Here is a 17,436-nt window from a genome sequence, read left to right on the forward strand (position 1 = left end):
TATAAATATTGATGCTATATATAAATCTGTATTAATTTGAAAACTAATAAAAAGATTGAAAAAGAAAGACATTGCTCTTTCAGATCATGCTCCCGTGCTTCCATCTTTAAACCTCCCTGGGCTCCCTCAGACAAACAGATTTTGGCATTTTAACCTAACCTTGTTATCTGATAAAAAACTTCTTAAAATTTATGGAAAAACAAATTATTCTTTTATTTAAAAGGAGAATTCGTCAGTAGAGATTTCTAGTCTTATCATTTGGGATGCTTTTAAAGCCTTTATTAAAGGTCAAATTATTTCTTATATGGCAAGCATTAGGAAAAAAGCTAACAGACAAAGAGCTGATCTAGTTAATCAACTGAAACTATTAGATCAAAAATACGCTTTGGATCCAGATCCAGCTTTACATAAAAGGAGAGTTGAAATTAAAATTAATTATGATCTTCTTTTAACATATCCAATTGAAAGTCAACTTTTAAAAGATAAAAGTCAATTTTATATGCATGGAGATAAAACAGGTAAATTACTGGCTAACCAATTAATAATCTCCAGAGCTAGACGGCAAATTAAAGAAATTTCGAAAGCCAATGGTGAGAGGACAACCGATCTTTTGGCAATAAATGATACTTTCAGAGAATTCCATTTTAATCTTTACAGTTCTAATTTTCCTAAAGATAATACCATAATGAATAATTTCTTTGAACAATTAAACATTCCTACACTTTCTACTGAAAATCGAAAACAGTTGGATCAATCTATTACATATGAGGAAATTGCCGAGGTTGTGCGATCTTTACATTATGGAAAGACTCGGGGTCCTGATGCATTTCCTGGAGAGTTCTTCTATAAGGCCTTTTCCTCTTTGCTTATACCTCATTTATGTGCTGTTTTTTCGGATTCTTTTAAATTGGGTAGATTACCACAATCTTCTTATGAAGCCTCTATTTCACTTATTCTTAAAAAAATAAGAACCCAACGGAATGTGCTTCCTACAGACCAATTTTGTTACTTAATGTGGATGTTAAAATTTTATCTAAAGTTCTAGCTCATAGATTGGAAAATATTTTACCTTCAATTATACCCGATGATCAGACTGGTTTTATTAAAAATCGATATTCTCACTTTAATATTCGTTTATTGAATATTATCTATTCTCCCTCTAAGGAAATACTGGAATGTGTGATATCTCTAGATGCTGAGAAGGCCTTTGATCAGATTGAATGGAATTACTTATTTAAAACTTTAAAGAAATTTAACTTTAGGCCCGATTTTATCCAATGGATTAAATTACTTTATTTATCCCCTTCTGCTCAAGTTCTTACTAATTTTCAAAATTCTAAATCTTTTAAACTTCAACGTGGAACCAGACAGGGATGTCCTTTGAGCCCTTGGCTCTTTGATTTGGCCTTAGAACCTTCAGCTATTTCTCTACGAGAATCTAGAGAAATCATTGGTATCTCCAGAAGAGGTATTAACCATAAAGTTTCATTATATTCTGATGATTTATTGCTTTTTATATCTAATGTTGAAGCCTCATTACCTCCCATGCTTTCTTTACTTTCTCGCTTTAGTCATTTTTCAGGATACAAATTGAACTTACACAAGAGTGAACTTTTTCCTCTGAATAACCTGGTACCATTTGATATTAACATTCCTTTTAAAATTGTAAGAAATCATTTTACCTATCTGGGGGTGTCAATTACTAAAAAATTATAAACATTTATTTAAAGAAAATTTTTTCACCTTACTGCATTATGTGAAAAGGGTTTTATCAAGTTGGTCACCCCTTTCTATACCATTGATTGGCAGAATTAATGCTATTAAAATGAGTATTTTACCTAAATTTATATATCTATTTCAGACTTTATCTGTTTTTACTCCTAAGCCTTTCTTTGACTCTCTTGATTCAATTATATCTTCCTACATATGGAATAATAAACATCCTAGACTAAATGAAATTCACCTTCAGAAGGTTAAAAAGAAGAGGTCTAGCTTTACCTAACTTTAGGTTTTATTACTGGGCAGTCAATATATGAAATCTTACGTTTTGGTTACATTACATTAATCAAGAGGCTTGTCCAGTATGGGTTTCTTTGGAAGCTAACGCTCTTAAAAAATTTTCTATTATTTCTCTGCTTGGTTCTTCACTTCCTATATCATTAAATAAACTAAATTTAGTAGTTAATTATGCTTTGAGGATTTGGTTACAATTTAGAAAATATTTTGGTTTATTGAGTTTTTCTTTGTCCAGTCGCATTTTCTCTAATTATTTTTTTAAACCTTCTATGACTGATGTAGCTTTTAAAGAGTGGGACAAATTAGGTATTACTTGTTTTCAGGATCTGTTTGTTGGAGGAAACCTTTCTTCGTTTGAACAATTGTCTACCAAGTATAATTTACCAAAAACTCATTTTTTCCGATATTTACAAATTAGAGATTTTCTTCGATCTCAATTACATTCTTTTGAGTCCTGATAAAAATTTATTAGATGTAATCTTTAATTTGAAACCTTTTCACGATGGCTCAATATCTAATATTTATGATAGGTTACTAGGAATGAGTAAGGTGCTACTAGATAAAATTAAAAACGCTTGGGAAGAAGATTTGCAGATGTCAATTTCTGAGGAAACTTGGAATGAAATTTTTAAATTGGTTAATACTTCATCATTATGCACCCGTCATTCTCTCCTTCAGTTTAAAGTGGTCCATAGAGCTCACTTGTCTAAAGATAAACTATCCCGTTTTTATTCCGATACATCTCCTTACTGTGACAAATGCAATAACGGAGTAGCTTCTTTAATTCACATGTTCTGGATGTGTCAGAGTCTTAAAAAATATTGGACAGAGATCCATCAAACTACTTCTGTACTTTTCAAAATAAATTTTAAAGTTAATCCTTTGACTGCATTATTTGGGATCATTGGAGAAAAAGATATAACTTTGAAGGCTTCTGGTTTACACATTCTGGCTTTTTATTTCTTTTATAGCCAGGAGAGCTGTGTTGCTTAAATGTAAGGAATTTACTTGGCCTACTCATGCTCAATGGTTACGGGATGTTACGTTATACCTGAATCTAGAGAAGATTCGTTGTTCAGATTTTGAATCTAACTTTCAAACTTTCAAACCCTGTGGGGACCTTTTTTGAACTATTTTCAAAATCTTTGATCTGGTGACTAAAATACAGACATTGGCTGACATTGTTACGTTTCAAGGGCTTTTCCTTGTTTTTTTTTAATCAAACAGCTTTGGTTTTTGGTAGTGGGAGTAAATTTTTTTATAATAAAGTATCTCAATTTTTCCTTTATTAACTATCACATGTGATTATTATTGAGATCTTAAATATGATTTAACACAACGTATTCAGTAGGATTTTTACTCTTTTTTGATGCATATACTCTTTTTTCATGGATTTAATAAAAATATTGTAAAGAGAGTAAGTTTGCAGATGACAACAAAATTGATGAAGATCACCAAAGATTACAAAAGATCTAGATTACAACAGGATCAGTGTATAAGAGGCACATGCACACGGTATTCTTCCCAGGGTTGGGGAACCAAGAACTAGAGGACATAGGTTTAGGGTAAGAGAGAAAGGATTTAATAGGAGCCTGAGGGTCAACATTTTCACCTAGAGGGTGGTCAGTACGTGGAATGAGCTGCCAGTGGAAGCGGTTGAGGCAGGTACATACACAGCACTGGACAGGCCATTTGACCCACAATGTTGATGCCAATTTATACTAAGCGTCCTCCTCCCATGTATCACCTATATCCCTCCTTTCCCTGCATATTCATGTGTCTATCTAAAAGTCACCTTAACTCCACGAAACTGCCTGCCTCTGCTACTACCCCTGGTAACCCATTTCAGGCACCTGCCACTCCCCGTGTAAAAAAACTTGCCCCTCACATTGCCTTTAAACTTCCCCTCTTTAACCTTAAAAGCATGCCCTCTGGTGTTTGACATTTCTACCCTGGAGAAAAGATTCTGACAATCTGCCCTATCTAAGCCTCTCATAATTTTAAAAACCTCCATCAGGTCTCCCCTCAGTCTCCGACGCTCCAGGGAGAACAACGCAAGTTTGTTCTACCTGTCCTTATAGATCATACCTTCTAATCCAGGCAGCATCCTGATAAACCTCTTCTGCACCTTTCCACAGTCTCCACATCCTTCCTCTAATGGGGCATCTAGAACTGCACACAATACTCCAAATGCAATCTGACTAATGTTTTACATAGCTGTTGCATGACTTCCTTACTCTTGTAATCAACACCCCTACCAATGAAGGAGCCTGTTAGTCTAAGGGTATGAATTGGGTTTGAAGCTTTGGGTTTGAATTTCCGAGTGTGCAAAAGGTCTCGGGTACAAATCCAGGATGAGCCCTCTGTTTGGGACAGTGATCATCACTCCCTAACCTTTAGCATTGTCATGGACAAGGATAGGAGCAAAGAGGACAGGAAGATAGGAACCCCTATCTGACCCTGTCTCTTGTAAAGAGGACAGAGTTAGGAAGCTCCCCCCCCCCCCCCAAGAATGTCCTGTACCAGAGAGGCAACACACCATTCTGGAGTCTTGATTGTGGCCACCCCTTACATTAACAACATTCGGACAATACTGGGACAGTTAAATGGATAGGAAAAGTTTAGAGGGATATGGGTCAAACATGGGCAAATGGGACTAACTTAGAAGGGTGTCTTAGTCAGCCTGGACCAGATGGGCTGAAGGGCCTGATTCCATGCTTTGTGACTCTATTATTCGATCTCGATCAACTGGGAAAGTGAGCAAAGGAATGGCAGATGCAATTTAATGCAGGGAAAAGCAAAGTGTTGCATTTTGGAAGTTAAACCAGGACAAGACTTGCATAGTTACACAGGACTCTGGAGAGTGTTGTTGAACAGAGAGACCTGGGGTACAAGTACATAGTCGACTGAAAGTGGTGATATTGGTAGACAGGGTGAAGGTAGCAATTCATCACTTCATCAGTCAGGGCATGAGTAGAGGAGTTGGAATGTCATTTTACAGCTGTACAAGATGTTGGTGAAACTGAAAATGAAGTATTGTGTGCAATTCTTGTTGCTTCACTATTCTAAGGTTGTCATTAAGCTGGTAAGGGTGCAGAAAGCATTCACAAGGATGTTGTTGCTACTGGATAACTCGAGTTATAGGGAGAAATTGGATAGAGTAGAGCTATCTTCCCTGGAACATGACGTTACACAAGTTTATAAAATCACAAAGGGCATAGCTAAGGTGAATGACCAGTCTTTTACCCAAGGTAGGAGAGTCTCATACTAGGGGGTATGTGTTTAAGGTTAGATGGGAAAGATTTAAAAGGGACCTGAGGGTGAGGAAGTGAAGGGTTAAGAATTGCAACCATACCTATAACTGGTAAACAAAAAATATATATATATGCATTTATATTTCTCTAGCAAGGACTAGCAAGCTGCTGACCCATTAGTTAAGTTGGAATGTTAAGTATGTTAACTGCCTTTGTTTCGGGTAATGGACCATTCCGTTATGTCAGACTGTGGCGATACTGGGTGTAATTAACATCAAGGTGGAGGCTTGGTCTAAACAATAAAGGGTGATACCTGCCTTTGAATGCCTTGATTATAACTCAATTATACTAAGACAAGAGGTGTGATAGCTGTCTCGGGATCTCTATAGCTTGAAAGAAACTCGCGGCGCCGTATGCATGGGATGTGCGTGACAATTCCTGTATAAATGTCAGTCTGCCCTTTGTGCGGGGAGAACTTGGGAAGCGACTCTTAGTGAGTGCTGAAGAGAATTCTCCTAGCGGTGCACTGCTAATAAAGGTATTTGTTCCAATCGACTTCGTGGCACTGTGTTACTTACAGCGGACAGTAGGGGAAAATTAATTTCGGGATGACAAGGGGAAAGCTTTTCCACACAGGTGGTGGTGGGTATCTGGAACGAGCCGCCATGGGAAGTGTTAGGGGCATGTACAACTACCACCTTAAAATACATTTGGGAGGGCACATGGATAGGAAAGATTTAGAGGGATATGAATCAAACACAGGCAAAAGGGAATAGCTCAGGTAGGCATCTTGTTCAGTGGCAAATCTTGTACAAGAAATCGAGGTATGACCTTCAGAAAGCTATTAGGGATGCTAAGAGGCAATACCAACTCAAAATAGAGTCCCTGACCAGCCGTCAGTTATAGCAGGGCTTACATGCCATAATGCTACAAGACGAAGTTGGGCTGCATAGCTAACAACAGTGCATCCCTTTTGGATTAACTTGACGCATTCTATGCGCGTTTTGAACAGAAGGGAAGTGGACTGTCACCATCCACCCTGACAGCCACCAATGAAGCTGAACCTGTGATCACAGTGGAGGACATAAGATCAGTCTTCCGGAGAGTGAACACGAGGAAAGCACCTGGCCCAGATGGTGTCCGTGCGCTCAGATATTGTGCTGATCAGCTGGCAGAAGAATTTGCGGACATATTTAACCTCTCCCTGCTTCAAGCTCAGGTTCCCTCCTGTTTTAAGAAGACCACCATCATCCCGGTACAGAAGAAAAGCAAGGTAACATGCCTCAATGACTACCAACCAGTGGCTCTGACATCCACCACCATGAAGTGCTTTGAGAGGCTGGTCATAGCACGCATCAGATCTAGCCTACCAGACAACCTGGACCCATTGCAATTCACCTATCGCTGAAACAGGTCTACAGTGGATGTCATTTCCCTGGCCCTACACTCAGCTCTGGAGCATCTGGACAGTAAAGACACCTACGTTAGACTATTGTTTATTGACTATAGCTCTGCCTTCAATAGAATAATCCCAAGTAAGCTCGTCACTAAACTCCGAGACCTAGGACTCAATACCTCCCTCTGTAACTGGATCCTTGACTTTCTAACAAACAGACCGCAATCAGTGAGGATAGGCAGCAATACCTCTGACACGATTATTCTCAACACTGGTGCCTCACAAGGCTGTGTCCTCAGCCCTCTACTCTACTCCCTATATACTCATGACTGTGTGGCCAGATTCTGCTCTAGCTCCATCCACAAGTTTGCAGATGATACCACCGTTGTAGGCCGTATCTCAAACAGCGATGAGTCAGAGTACAGGAAGGAGATAGAGAGCTTAGTGGAATGGTGTCATGACAACAACCTTGTCCTCAATGTCAACAAAAGAGCTGGTCATTGACTTCAGGAAAGGGCGCGGTGTACATGCAGCTGTCCACATCAATGGTGCTGAGGTCGAGAGGGTTAAAAGCTCCAAGTTCCTGGGAGTAAACATCACCAACAGCCTGTCCTAGTCAAATCATGTAGATGCCATGGCCAAGAAAGCTCACCAGCGCCTCTACTTCCTCAGGTGGCTAAAGAAATTTGGTTTGTCCCTTTTGACTGTCACCAACTTTTACAGATGCACCATAGAAAGCATCCTATCTGGATGTATCACGGCTTGGTACGGCAACTGCTCTGCCCAGGACCGCAAGAAACTGCAGAGAGTTGTGGACACAGCCCAGCACATCACGGACACCAGCCTCCCCTCCTTGGACTCTGTCTTTACCTCTTGCTGTCTTGGTGAAGCAGCCAGCATAATCAAAGACCCCACCTACCCGGGACATTCTCTCTTCTCTCTTCTTCCATCGGGTAGAAGATACAGGAGCCTGAAGGCATGTACCACCAGACCTAATGACAGCTTCTACCCCACTGTGATAAGACTATTGAACAGTTCGCTTATACAATGAGATGAACTATGACCTCACGATCTACCTTGTTGTGGCCTCGCAACTTATTGCACTGCCCTATCTCTGTAGCTGTGACACTTTGTACTGTTATTGTTTTTACCTGTACTACAGCATTGCACTCTGTACGGACTCAATGTAACTGCACTGTGTAATGAATTGACCTGTACGATCGGTTTGTAAGAACAAGTTTTTCACTGTATCTCGGTACAAGTGACAATAATAAACCAATACCAATATCAGATTAGAGTTGGGCCAAAGTGCCTGATTCCATGCAGTCTGACTCTGTGACTCATCTGTTTTACAACCACAAGATGCAAACCAACAGATCTGGGGGTTTGCCAGTCCTTAGTCTCATTAGTTTGCCTTGGAGACCATACCTGGAACATCCACATTTTGGCCCCAAGAGTCATTCTGATTACTGATCTTGCTGTCACCAGGATCTATCCTTTCAGTGGGTGAAATAGAACTTTGCCTAATACCTTTCTTCTGGTAATATTAATTACTCTTATTTCCTCACTTTCTTTTCTCCCCCTGCTACTTTTTATTATTGGTATGCTTTTAGGTCTCCTACTGAGCAGACATGTAAAATATGTTTAAGCTTGTCTGCTACTTGCCTTATTTCCAATTACTAATTCCCTTGCTATGGCTTCTGCAGGATTAACATTTACTTTTGCTAATTTTTTTTTCCTCTTTAGGCCCTTAGAGAATCTTTTAAAGTATCTTAACCTAGTTTCCTCTTCCCTACCATTTTAAAATTCTCCCAATCCTCAGGCCTCCTGTTTTTTTTAAACTTTTAAAGCCCTCACTTCCAATTCTGCAAAATATTTATTTGCATCATATCTAATTTACCAAGCTACTTTACCCCCTTCAACCCTATGGAATAGCCTTCAAGTTTAAAACATTCCTTTCAGATTTAAGAATGTGAAATCTTAAATCTGATTTAAGATTTGGAGAGCAGGTAATGTTAGAGATCTAACATTACTAACGAGGCTAACAGGAAGGAGTTTAAGAAGGAAATTAGGAGAGCCAGAAGGGGACATGAGAAGGCCTTGGCAGGCAGGATTAAGGAAAACCCCAAGGCATTCTACAAGTATGTGAACAGCAAGAGGATAAGATGCGAAAGAATAGGACTTATTAAAGTGCAACAGTTGTAAAGTGTGTATGGATCCGGAAGAAATAGCAGAGGTATTTAATGAATACTTTACATCAGTATTCACTATGGAAAAAGATCTGGGTGACTGTAGTGAGGACTTGCAGCAGGCTGGAAAGCTTGAGCATGTACGCATTAAGGAGGAGGAGGTGCTGGAACGTTTGGAAAGCATCAGGTTGGATAAGTCGCCGGGACTAGATGAGATGTACCCCAGGCTGCTGTGGGAGGTGAGGGAGGAGATTGCGGAGCCTCTGGCGATGATCTTTGCATCATCAATGGAGACGGGAGAGGTTCCAAAGGATTGGAGGGCTGCAGATGTTGTTTCCTTATTCAAGAAAGGGAGTAGAGATAGCCCAGGAAATCATAGACCAGTGAGTCTTACTTCAGTGGTTGGTAAGCTGATGGAGAAGATCCTGAGAGGCAGGATTTATGAACATTTGCAGAGGTATAATATGATTAGGAATAGTCAGCATGGCTTTGTCAAGGGCAGGTCCTGCTTTACAAGCCTGATTGAATTTTCTGAGGATGTGACTAAACACATCGATGAAGGGAGAGCAGTAGATTTAGTGTATATGGATTTCAGCAAGGCATTTGATAAGGTACCCCATGCAAGGCTTATTGAGAAAGTAAGGAGGCATGGGATCCAAGGGGTCATTGCATTGTGGATCCAGAACTGGCTGGCCCACATAAGGCAAAGAGTGGTTGTTGACAGGTGGTATTCTGCATGGAAGTTGGTGATCTGTTCTGGGACCCTTACTCTTTGTGATTTTTATAAACGACCTGGATGAGGAAGTGGAGGAATGGGTTAGTAAATTTGCAGATGACACAAAGGTTGGGGGTGTTGTGGATAGTATGGAGGGCTGTCAGAGGTTACAGAGGAACATAGATAGGATGCAAAGCTGGGCTGAGAAGTGGCAGATAGAATTCAACCCAGATAAGTGTGAAGTGATTCATTTTGGTAGGTCAAATATGATGGCAGAGTATGGTACTAATGGTAAGACTTAGCAGTGTGGAGGATCAGAGGGATCTTGGGGTCAGAGTCCATAGGACGCTCAAAGCAGCTGCACAGGTTAACTCTGTGGTTAAGAAGGCATATGGTGTATTGTTCTTCATCAATCGTGGAATAGAATTTAGGAGCCAGAAGGTATTTTTGCAGCTATATAGGACCTTGGTCATACCCCACTTGGAGTACTGTGCTCAGTTCTGGTCACCTCACTACAGGAAGGATGTGGAAGCCACAGAAAGGGTTCAGAGGAGACTTACAAGGATGCTGCCTGGATTGCAGAGCATGCCTTATGAAAGCAGGTTGAGGGAACTCGGCCTTTTCTCCTTGGAACGATGGAGGATGACGGGGGACCCGATGGAGGTACGTAAGTACGAGAGGACATGGCTTTAGGGTGAAAGGGGAAAGGTTTAGGGGGAACATTAAAGGGAACTTCTTCACTCAAAGAGTGGTGAGAATGTGGAATGGGTTGCCATCTGATGTGGTAAATGCAGGCTCGCTCTTAACTTTTAAGAGTAAATTGAATAGATACATGGACGAGAGAGGTCTGGAGGGGTATGGGCTGGGGACAGGTAATTGGGACTTTTAAGAGACTTTTGGATAGGTACATGGAGCTGAGAAAAATAGAGGGCTATGGGTCTCTAACGTTGGGACATGTTCGGCACAGCTTTGTGGGCCTGAATTGTTCTATGTTATTCTACCATATTCACTCTTCTCCAGAGAATTCATCATAAGATTATGAATTAATCCTGCCTCATTAGACCTAGAGCAGCTTGTTCGCTAGATAGTGTCATAGCTCACATCGCACAGAAACAGGCCCCTTTGTTCAACATATCCATGCTGAGTATGAAGCACTCATCTATACTAACCCAGTTACCAGCAGTTGGTCAATAGTCTTCCCTACATTAGTGTTTAAATGCTCATCCCAATACTTTTTAAGTGTTCTGAGAGCCTGCCTCCAAAACCTTCTCCAGCACCGGGTTCTAGATTGCAATGACCTTCTGGACAAAGAAAAACTAACCTTCCTTCTCCTCACCTTAAACTTACGTCCTCTGCTTTTAGACATATCTGTTATTGGGATAAGTTTCTCACTATCTATCCTATGCCCCTCAATTTTGTATACCTCTCTCAGGTCCCTCTTCAGCCTCCTCTGCTCCCCGCGCCCCCCTCCCCACCCACCCCACCAATAACTGAAACATCCAATCCCAGGCTACATTCTGGTATATCTCCTCTGCACTCTCTCCAGTTGGTTGGCAACACAGTGCTCTAATAAAAACTGTTCCTGATGCACAACATGAATATATCCTCAGGACTACTTCTTTAAGATTTAAGTTCCCTCATGTCGATCCAACTATGACTTGATCAAATCTGTCAAACAAAATATTTGGTGCTTTTTGTGTATCACTACCCAAACTGATTCTATTGCTGACACAGCTACCCCAGCGCCAACACAACCCCACCTCCTCCACCCTTTCACTAACTACCCTGGAATATTCATCTCACAGCTATTACATCAATCTCATTTATCTGTATTTGTGCCATTAATTCATCTGTCACATTATGTTTTTGTACAATGTCTTATGATATTTCCAATATCTCTTTTTGCAGCAACACTATTACCATAAATGCTGTCCTGTCCTGGAACATTTGCTTATATTGTTACCCATATCATTAGACTGCACTATTAGTTTATCTTCTCTCTTCAAATTTACAACTTTCGCCTCACATGAGCAACAACACCCTAATCTACCATTCCTAACAAGTCTTCAAAAGCAAATTTTGCAAATCTGGAATACAAGTGAAAACTTGATTCACTTCTAAATTTGCTCATTTCTAATGAAAGATTACTGACCTGAAACATTGTTTTACTCTCCACAAATGCTGAATATTATGTGCATCTTGTTTTTATTCTTATTTGTGTATGCTCCTATTTTTTTGATATCTAATCTTTGAATTAATTTATAAAAGTTAAAGCAGCACTATGTTTAAATACTTCCTACCACAGCAAGTATTGAAGACACAAAGAAATATCTCCTTTTCTGTACAAAATTCTTACAGTCACCAAACTCCCAAATTTTATCCTCTGCGTCAGTAAAACCTATTTCTACACAGCTTTAAGCCTACTCAACACTTCTAAACTCAGAAAATGCTGGAAACATCAGGCAGCATCTATTTTTCAAGTTTTCCAAGTACTAGTTCAACTTCCAACAATTACCATCTATTCAAATATATCGTTACTGACAATAACTGTAAACAGGAAGCTAAATTCTCAATGCAAAACTATACAGTACTAAACTTTAGAATGAGATCACTGCCCACCAAATTCCCAACTTACACAATATTCAATCAGCACTCCGTGTATTAACATTTTTATCTCAAAAGCAAATACATTCAACTTCTCCACTCTATCTACCTAATTGAAGTACGTATCCTAGTACAATTCTACAAAATCTGTGCCCTTGACATCTATACTTAACCCAAGAACTTGAACCAATGAAGGCCTAACCAGCATTTTATATAGATTTTGCCCAACTCTTCTTTAATATATTACCCCTCAATTTATGAACCCAAGAATCTCATACTTGTTTAATAGCTTCTCACTTTATCTCCCAGCTCCAAACATCTGTGCATACACACCAGTCCCTCTGTTCCTGCTCCCCTTAAGATCCATATAATTTATATTGCCTCTTCTCTCCCTTTCAACTGAAATGTCTGTATTAGATTTTATCAGCCAAATATTTGCTCATCTCAACAGTCTAAAGACACCATTCACAGTTTATATTTCTGTTTTTGTTTTACATTCTTTGTACACCTAATGCCAGACACCCTAAACAGGCAAAAAGCAACTAAGCAAGCAATAAGGAAAGGAAAGATAAATTATTAAAGGAAACTAGCACAAAATATGAAAACGGATAGTAGAAGTTTCTATAATTATGTAAAAGTGGAAAAGGGTGGCAAAAGTGAAGGTAGGTCCCTTGGAAGCTGAGAAGGGGGAATTAATATTGGGTGATGTGGAAATGGCTGAGGCCTTGAACGACTATTTTGTGTTGGTCTTCACGGTGGAGGACACATCTAACATGCCAAAGAGAGATGTTATGGATGCGATGGGAGGTGAGGACCTCAATACAATCACTGTCACTAAAGAGGTAGTGATGAGCAAACCAGTGGGCCTAAAGGTAGACAAGTCCCCTGGTCCTGATGGGATGCATCCCAGGGTACTGAAAGAAATGGCAGAAATTATAGTAGAGGCAATATAGTAGAGATAGTTTACCAAAATTCTCTGGACTCTGGGCAGGTCCCGGCGGATTGGAAGACAGCAAATGTCATGCCACTGTTTAAAAAAGGATGTAGGCAAAAGGCAGGTAACTATAGGCCAGTTAGCTTAATGTCTGTAGTCGGGAAAATGCTTGAAGCTATCATTAAGGAAGAAATAGTGAGACATCTGGATAGAAGTGGTTCCATCAGGCAGATACAGCATGGATTCAGGAAGGGCAGGTCCTGTTTGGCAAACTTACTGGAGTTCTTTGAGGATATAATGAGCATAGTGGATAGAAGGGAGCAGGTGGATACTGTATACTTGGATTTCCAGAAGATATTTGAAAAAAGGCTTATTCAAAAGATAAGGATGCATGGGAGTTGGGGGTAATGTATTAGCATGGATAGAGGATTAGTTAACCAATAGAACACAGAGAGTTGGGATAAATGGGTGTTTCTCTGGTTGGCAATCAGTGGTGAGCGGGGTGCCACAGGGGTTGGTGCTGGGCCCACAACTGTTCACAATATACATTAACCATTTGGAAGAGGGGACCGAGTGTAGTGTATCTAAGTTTGATGATGACACTAAATTGAGTGGAAAGGCAAATTGTAGAGAGGATGCGGAGGGTCTGCAGAGAGATATAGATAGGTTAAGTGAGTGGGCAAGGGTCTGGCAGATGGAGTACAATGTTGGTAGATGTGAGTTCATCCACTTTGGAAGGAAAAATAAAAGATCAGATTATTATTTAAACGGTGAAAGATTGCAGCATGCTGTTGTGCAGAGGGACTTGGGAGTGCTTGTGTATGAATCACAGAAGGTTGGTTTGCAGGTGCAACAGGTTATCAAGAAGGCAGATGGACTGTTGGCCTTCATTGCTATTGAATTTAAGAGCGTGGAATTTATGCTGCGACCGTACAGGGTACCGGTGAGGCTGTACCTGGAGTACTGCATGCAGTTCTGGTCTTCTTACTTGAGGAAGGATATACTGGCTTTGGAGGTGATGCAGAGGAGGTACCCCAGGTTGACTGCAGAGATGAGAGGGTTAGCCTATGAGGAGAGATTGAGTCACCTGGGGCTACACTCACTAGGATTCAGAAGAATGAGAGGGGATCTTACAGAAACATATAAAATTATGAAAAAGATAGACAAGATAGAGGCAGGAAGGTTGTTTCCACTGGCAGGTGAGACTAGAACTAGGGGACATAGCCTCAAGATTCAGGGTAATAGATTTAGGACAGAGACAAGGAGAAACTGCTTTTCCCAGATAGTAGTGAATCTGTCGAATTCTCTGCCCAGGGACACAGTAGACGCTACCTCATTAAACGTATTTAAGATACAATAGGGGAATTAAGGGTTATGGGGAAAAGACAAGTAGATGGATCTGAGTCCATGGCCAGATCAGCCACGATTTTATTGAATTGCAGAGCAGGCTCGACGGGCCAGATGGCCTACTCCTGCTCCTATTTCTTATGTTCTCATGACACACTATTCCAAGTTCTGTCATGGGAAGAATTATCAAGCCAGAGAAAGAGTCAAGGATGTGCTCAAACCTCTCGAAGTACAAAACCCCATGAACTTTTGGGAACTTTAGCCCATGACTACTCAACATGGAGTAGGTGCATTCAAGATGGAATCGAGGCCAAGCATTGGGGGCCCTGTGCAACTGGTGGGAGGAACACATCTCTTCTCACCTGCCTGTCCACCATTTCCTGCCCATTTATGGAAGAGTTTGCAGTTCCAACATTGACCTCATGAGCTACCTCAGAACCCACAACAGCAAGTAATCTTCAATCAGGAAAGACTACCTGAGGAGGAGGAAAAGGACTGCATATCTAAGTTTCATACCTACAAGTAAACATTGAAATTATGCCTTGCATCTAACTTGGGTTACGGCTGTTTGATGTTCAGATAATAATGCACTCATTAGCCAGAGAACTGGCTATCCCTGTGGATAAGCACAGTTCATAATTTACATTGCAATACCTGCTTTGTGGCAGTGACTTACCTGATTACCGATTTTTCCATCAATTTGGAAAGATTTCCTAAATGAGCACTCATATTTCCAACTCCTTCGTCCTGATCAAGTCTGAAGACAGTTTCTGGAGGCAGCCTGGAGAGATTCCTGAACAGCAAAGTAAAGTTTTAGAATCCCCCAATCGAAATAGAACACTCCAAAAAAATAACTCAACAGTGGAAAGCATCATGAAGTGGGCTTGAACATTGTCACTCAATGAAACTTGACAGCAGTGCTAGTAGGAGAGCTCCCTCTCTTATTATCGCATTTTTCAACCACAATGAAATATTCCCCCAAGACTGAAAATTTAAACTAGATGTGTTTCTTTACATGTGCTTAACTTTATTAAAGTTATAACAGATTAAACAATAATGTGGCAGGTTCTTGCCCTTGATAGTTGCTGGATTTATTTCAATAATATCTATGGTTAAACACTAATTATTTTGAAAATTATGTACTGCAACCTCAAAAGTGAAATTTAAAAACAGGGAAGGGATACTGAAAGGTTCACAGTAAAATCCAGTTTATCCATTCATCAGATTTTTTTTGTAAGGGTCAAAACAAAATGCAAGGCAATGACTCTTACATACCAACAAATCTTCCAAGGCTCTGGGTTGAAACATCATTTGGAGTCACACATGGCCTGCCAATTTACCTTTGTGTTGATCCCCCTGCCAGCTCCCCTTTCCTTCCTGCTCCCTGACTTATAACACCAACACAACCTCCAACAATGTCTCACCTTCTATTGTCTGACTGCTGCCTCCCTACTCCTCCCACTGACCGACTGGACTTCCTCGTACAGACTCTGCTGTTTGATTGCCCTCCACCCCTCCTGTTGCCCCGCTGGTCCACAGCCCTTTCCCTCCTGTTGTTGAGATTTCCTCTTCATCCCTACTCTAGCACTGATCCCTCCACTCCAGCTCTCATACTGCCCCTCCCAAGTTGCTGGAAAGTATCATGACTCCCAATGCCTCAATAGTGAAGGCTCACGATACTTGCCTCCTCTCCAACATGATACTATGCAGATGAATACATCCCTTTGCTTCATAAGTTTGTTTTTAAGAAAACCTTGCAGCCTGGGCAACAAGTTTTCTAATACGGTGTACTGCTGGAGATTTTAAAATAAAAACATAATAATTTTGTGCCATGGCATCAAGTTCTTCCAGATGGGACAAATCTAAGAATAAATCTTGTAAATGTTGTGCTATATTCACATTAAGCAACAAACTTCTAGTTTTAGTGCAATATTTGGTCTAGAATGATTATGGAATGTTGTTTCATTCAAAGAAATTTGCAGATGTACATGACAAATCCTGATCTAACTCGTCCTGTTCCATCTGCTGAATTTTTGGCCAATTCTTCCTCCAAAATTAATAAATTTTAAAAACAGACTTCTTACCGATCCAACGAACAAGTAATCAGGGAGGCGTGGATTTCAGTGACATATCCAGAGGACACAGCAAATAGCATTTTCTTCTGTCCACTTACTACAACCCTGTCTCCAACCATTAAGGTAGTTTTCGATATGCATCCACTTTTACGTGTGAACTGATGTTGATATTGTCCATCAGAAACAGTCTGTACACAACCACTCCGCACTAGATTAGCAACACAACAACCTTGCAACTCCCTATTGAAACAAAATCATTGGAATGTCAATATAATGTAATATACAATCCCAAAAGAATTCCAATTACCTTGTTTTCAATCAAAAATAAACTAATAAAACCTCACTTTTACAACAAAATTTCGCTAATGCTTTTGAACACACAGATTGATCAATGCAATGCTGGACAGTGGAAATTCAGGTCAGTACATCATTGGACTGTGGAAAATTTCCACAATGCCTTGTCAATACATTAGGGGTCTCTTTTTATAGCCATTTAAAAGCTTTCCTTGGTTTAGACGGGAGAACAGATTGAGCAGGGTACCCGATCACTAGGGAGCAACCCCCTATGGTTATTGGTTTGGGACAAAAATCAGACAAACTAGAACTGTGGGGCTCATGACAGATTTTGATTTAGTGAGATAGCAGGGATTACTCAGCACATTTGAAGTTTTCCTCAGCAAAAATGCTTGCTGGGCTATAATTCCCAGTCTTTGCTCTTGCTTTTCTTGATATTCCAGATATAATGTGTTACCTGGATCATAAGTGCTGTAAATCCACTTACAGCATGGACCTGCAGCAAGAACAGGTGACCACGGTGTCAGAGTTTTCAGATCTCAATGAGACACATGGACTGCAGGCAAGTTAAACATTGAAGATTTAAAGTGGTATGGTTGCAATGATATTTAG

General features: G+C 40.3%; 1 protein-coding gene across 1 annotated transcript in view; it reads right to left on the bottom strand.

The window, feature by feature from the left end:
• The window catches only part of dna2 (DNA replication helicase/nuclease 2), a 127,290-nt gene that overhangs the window by 30,183 nt on the left and 79,671 nt on the right, over nt 1–17,436 (bottom strand). Inside the window, exons 11-12 of the mRNA XM_052027435.1 lie at nt 16,540–16,770; nt 15,132–15,248 (exon numbers count right to left, since the gene is read on the bottom strand). Of these exons, the coding sequence (XP_051883395.1) occupies nt 15,132–15,248; nt 16,540–16,770 (348 nt within the window). The remainder of the gene's footprint in view (nt 1–15,131; nt 15,249–16,539; nt 16,771–17,436) is intronic.

Source organism: Pristis pectinata, chromosome 12 (assembly GCF_009764475.1).
Source record: "Pristis pectinata isolate sPriPec2 chromosome 12, sPriPec2.1.pri, whole genome shotgun sequence".
Lineage (NCBI taxonomy): Eukaryota > Metazoa > Chordata > Chondrichthyes > Rhinopristiformes > Pristidae > Pristis > Pristis pectinata.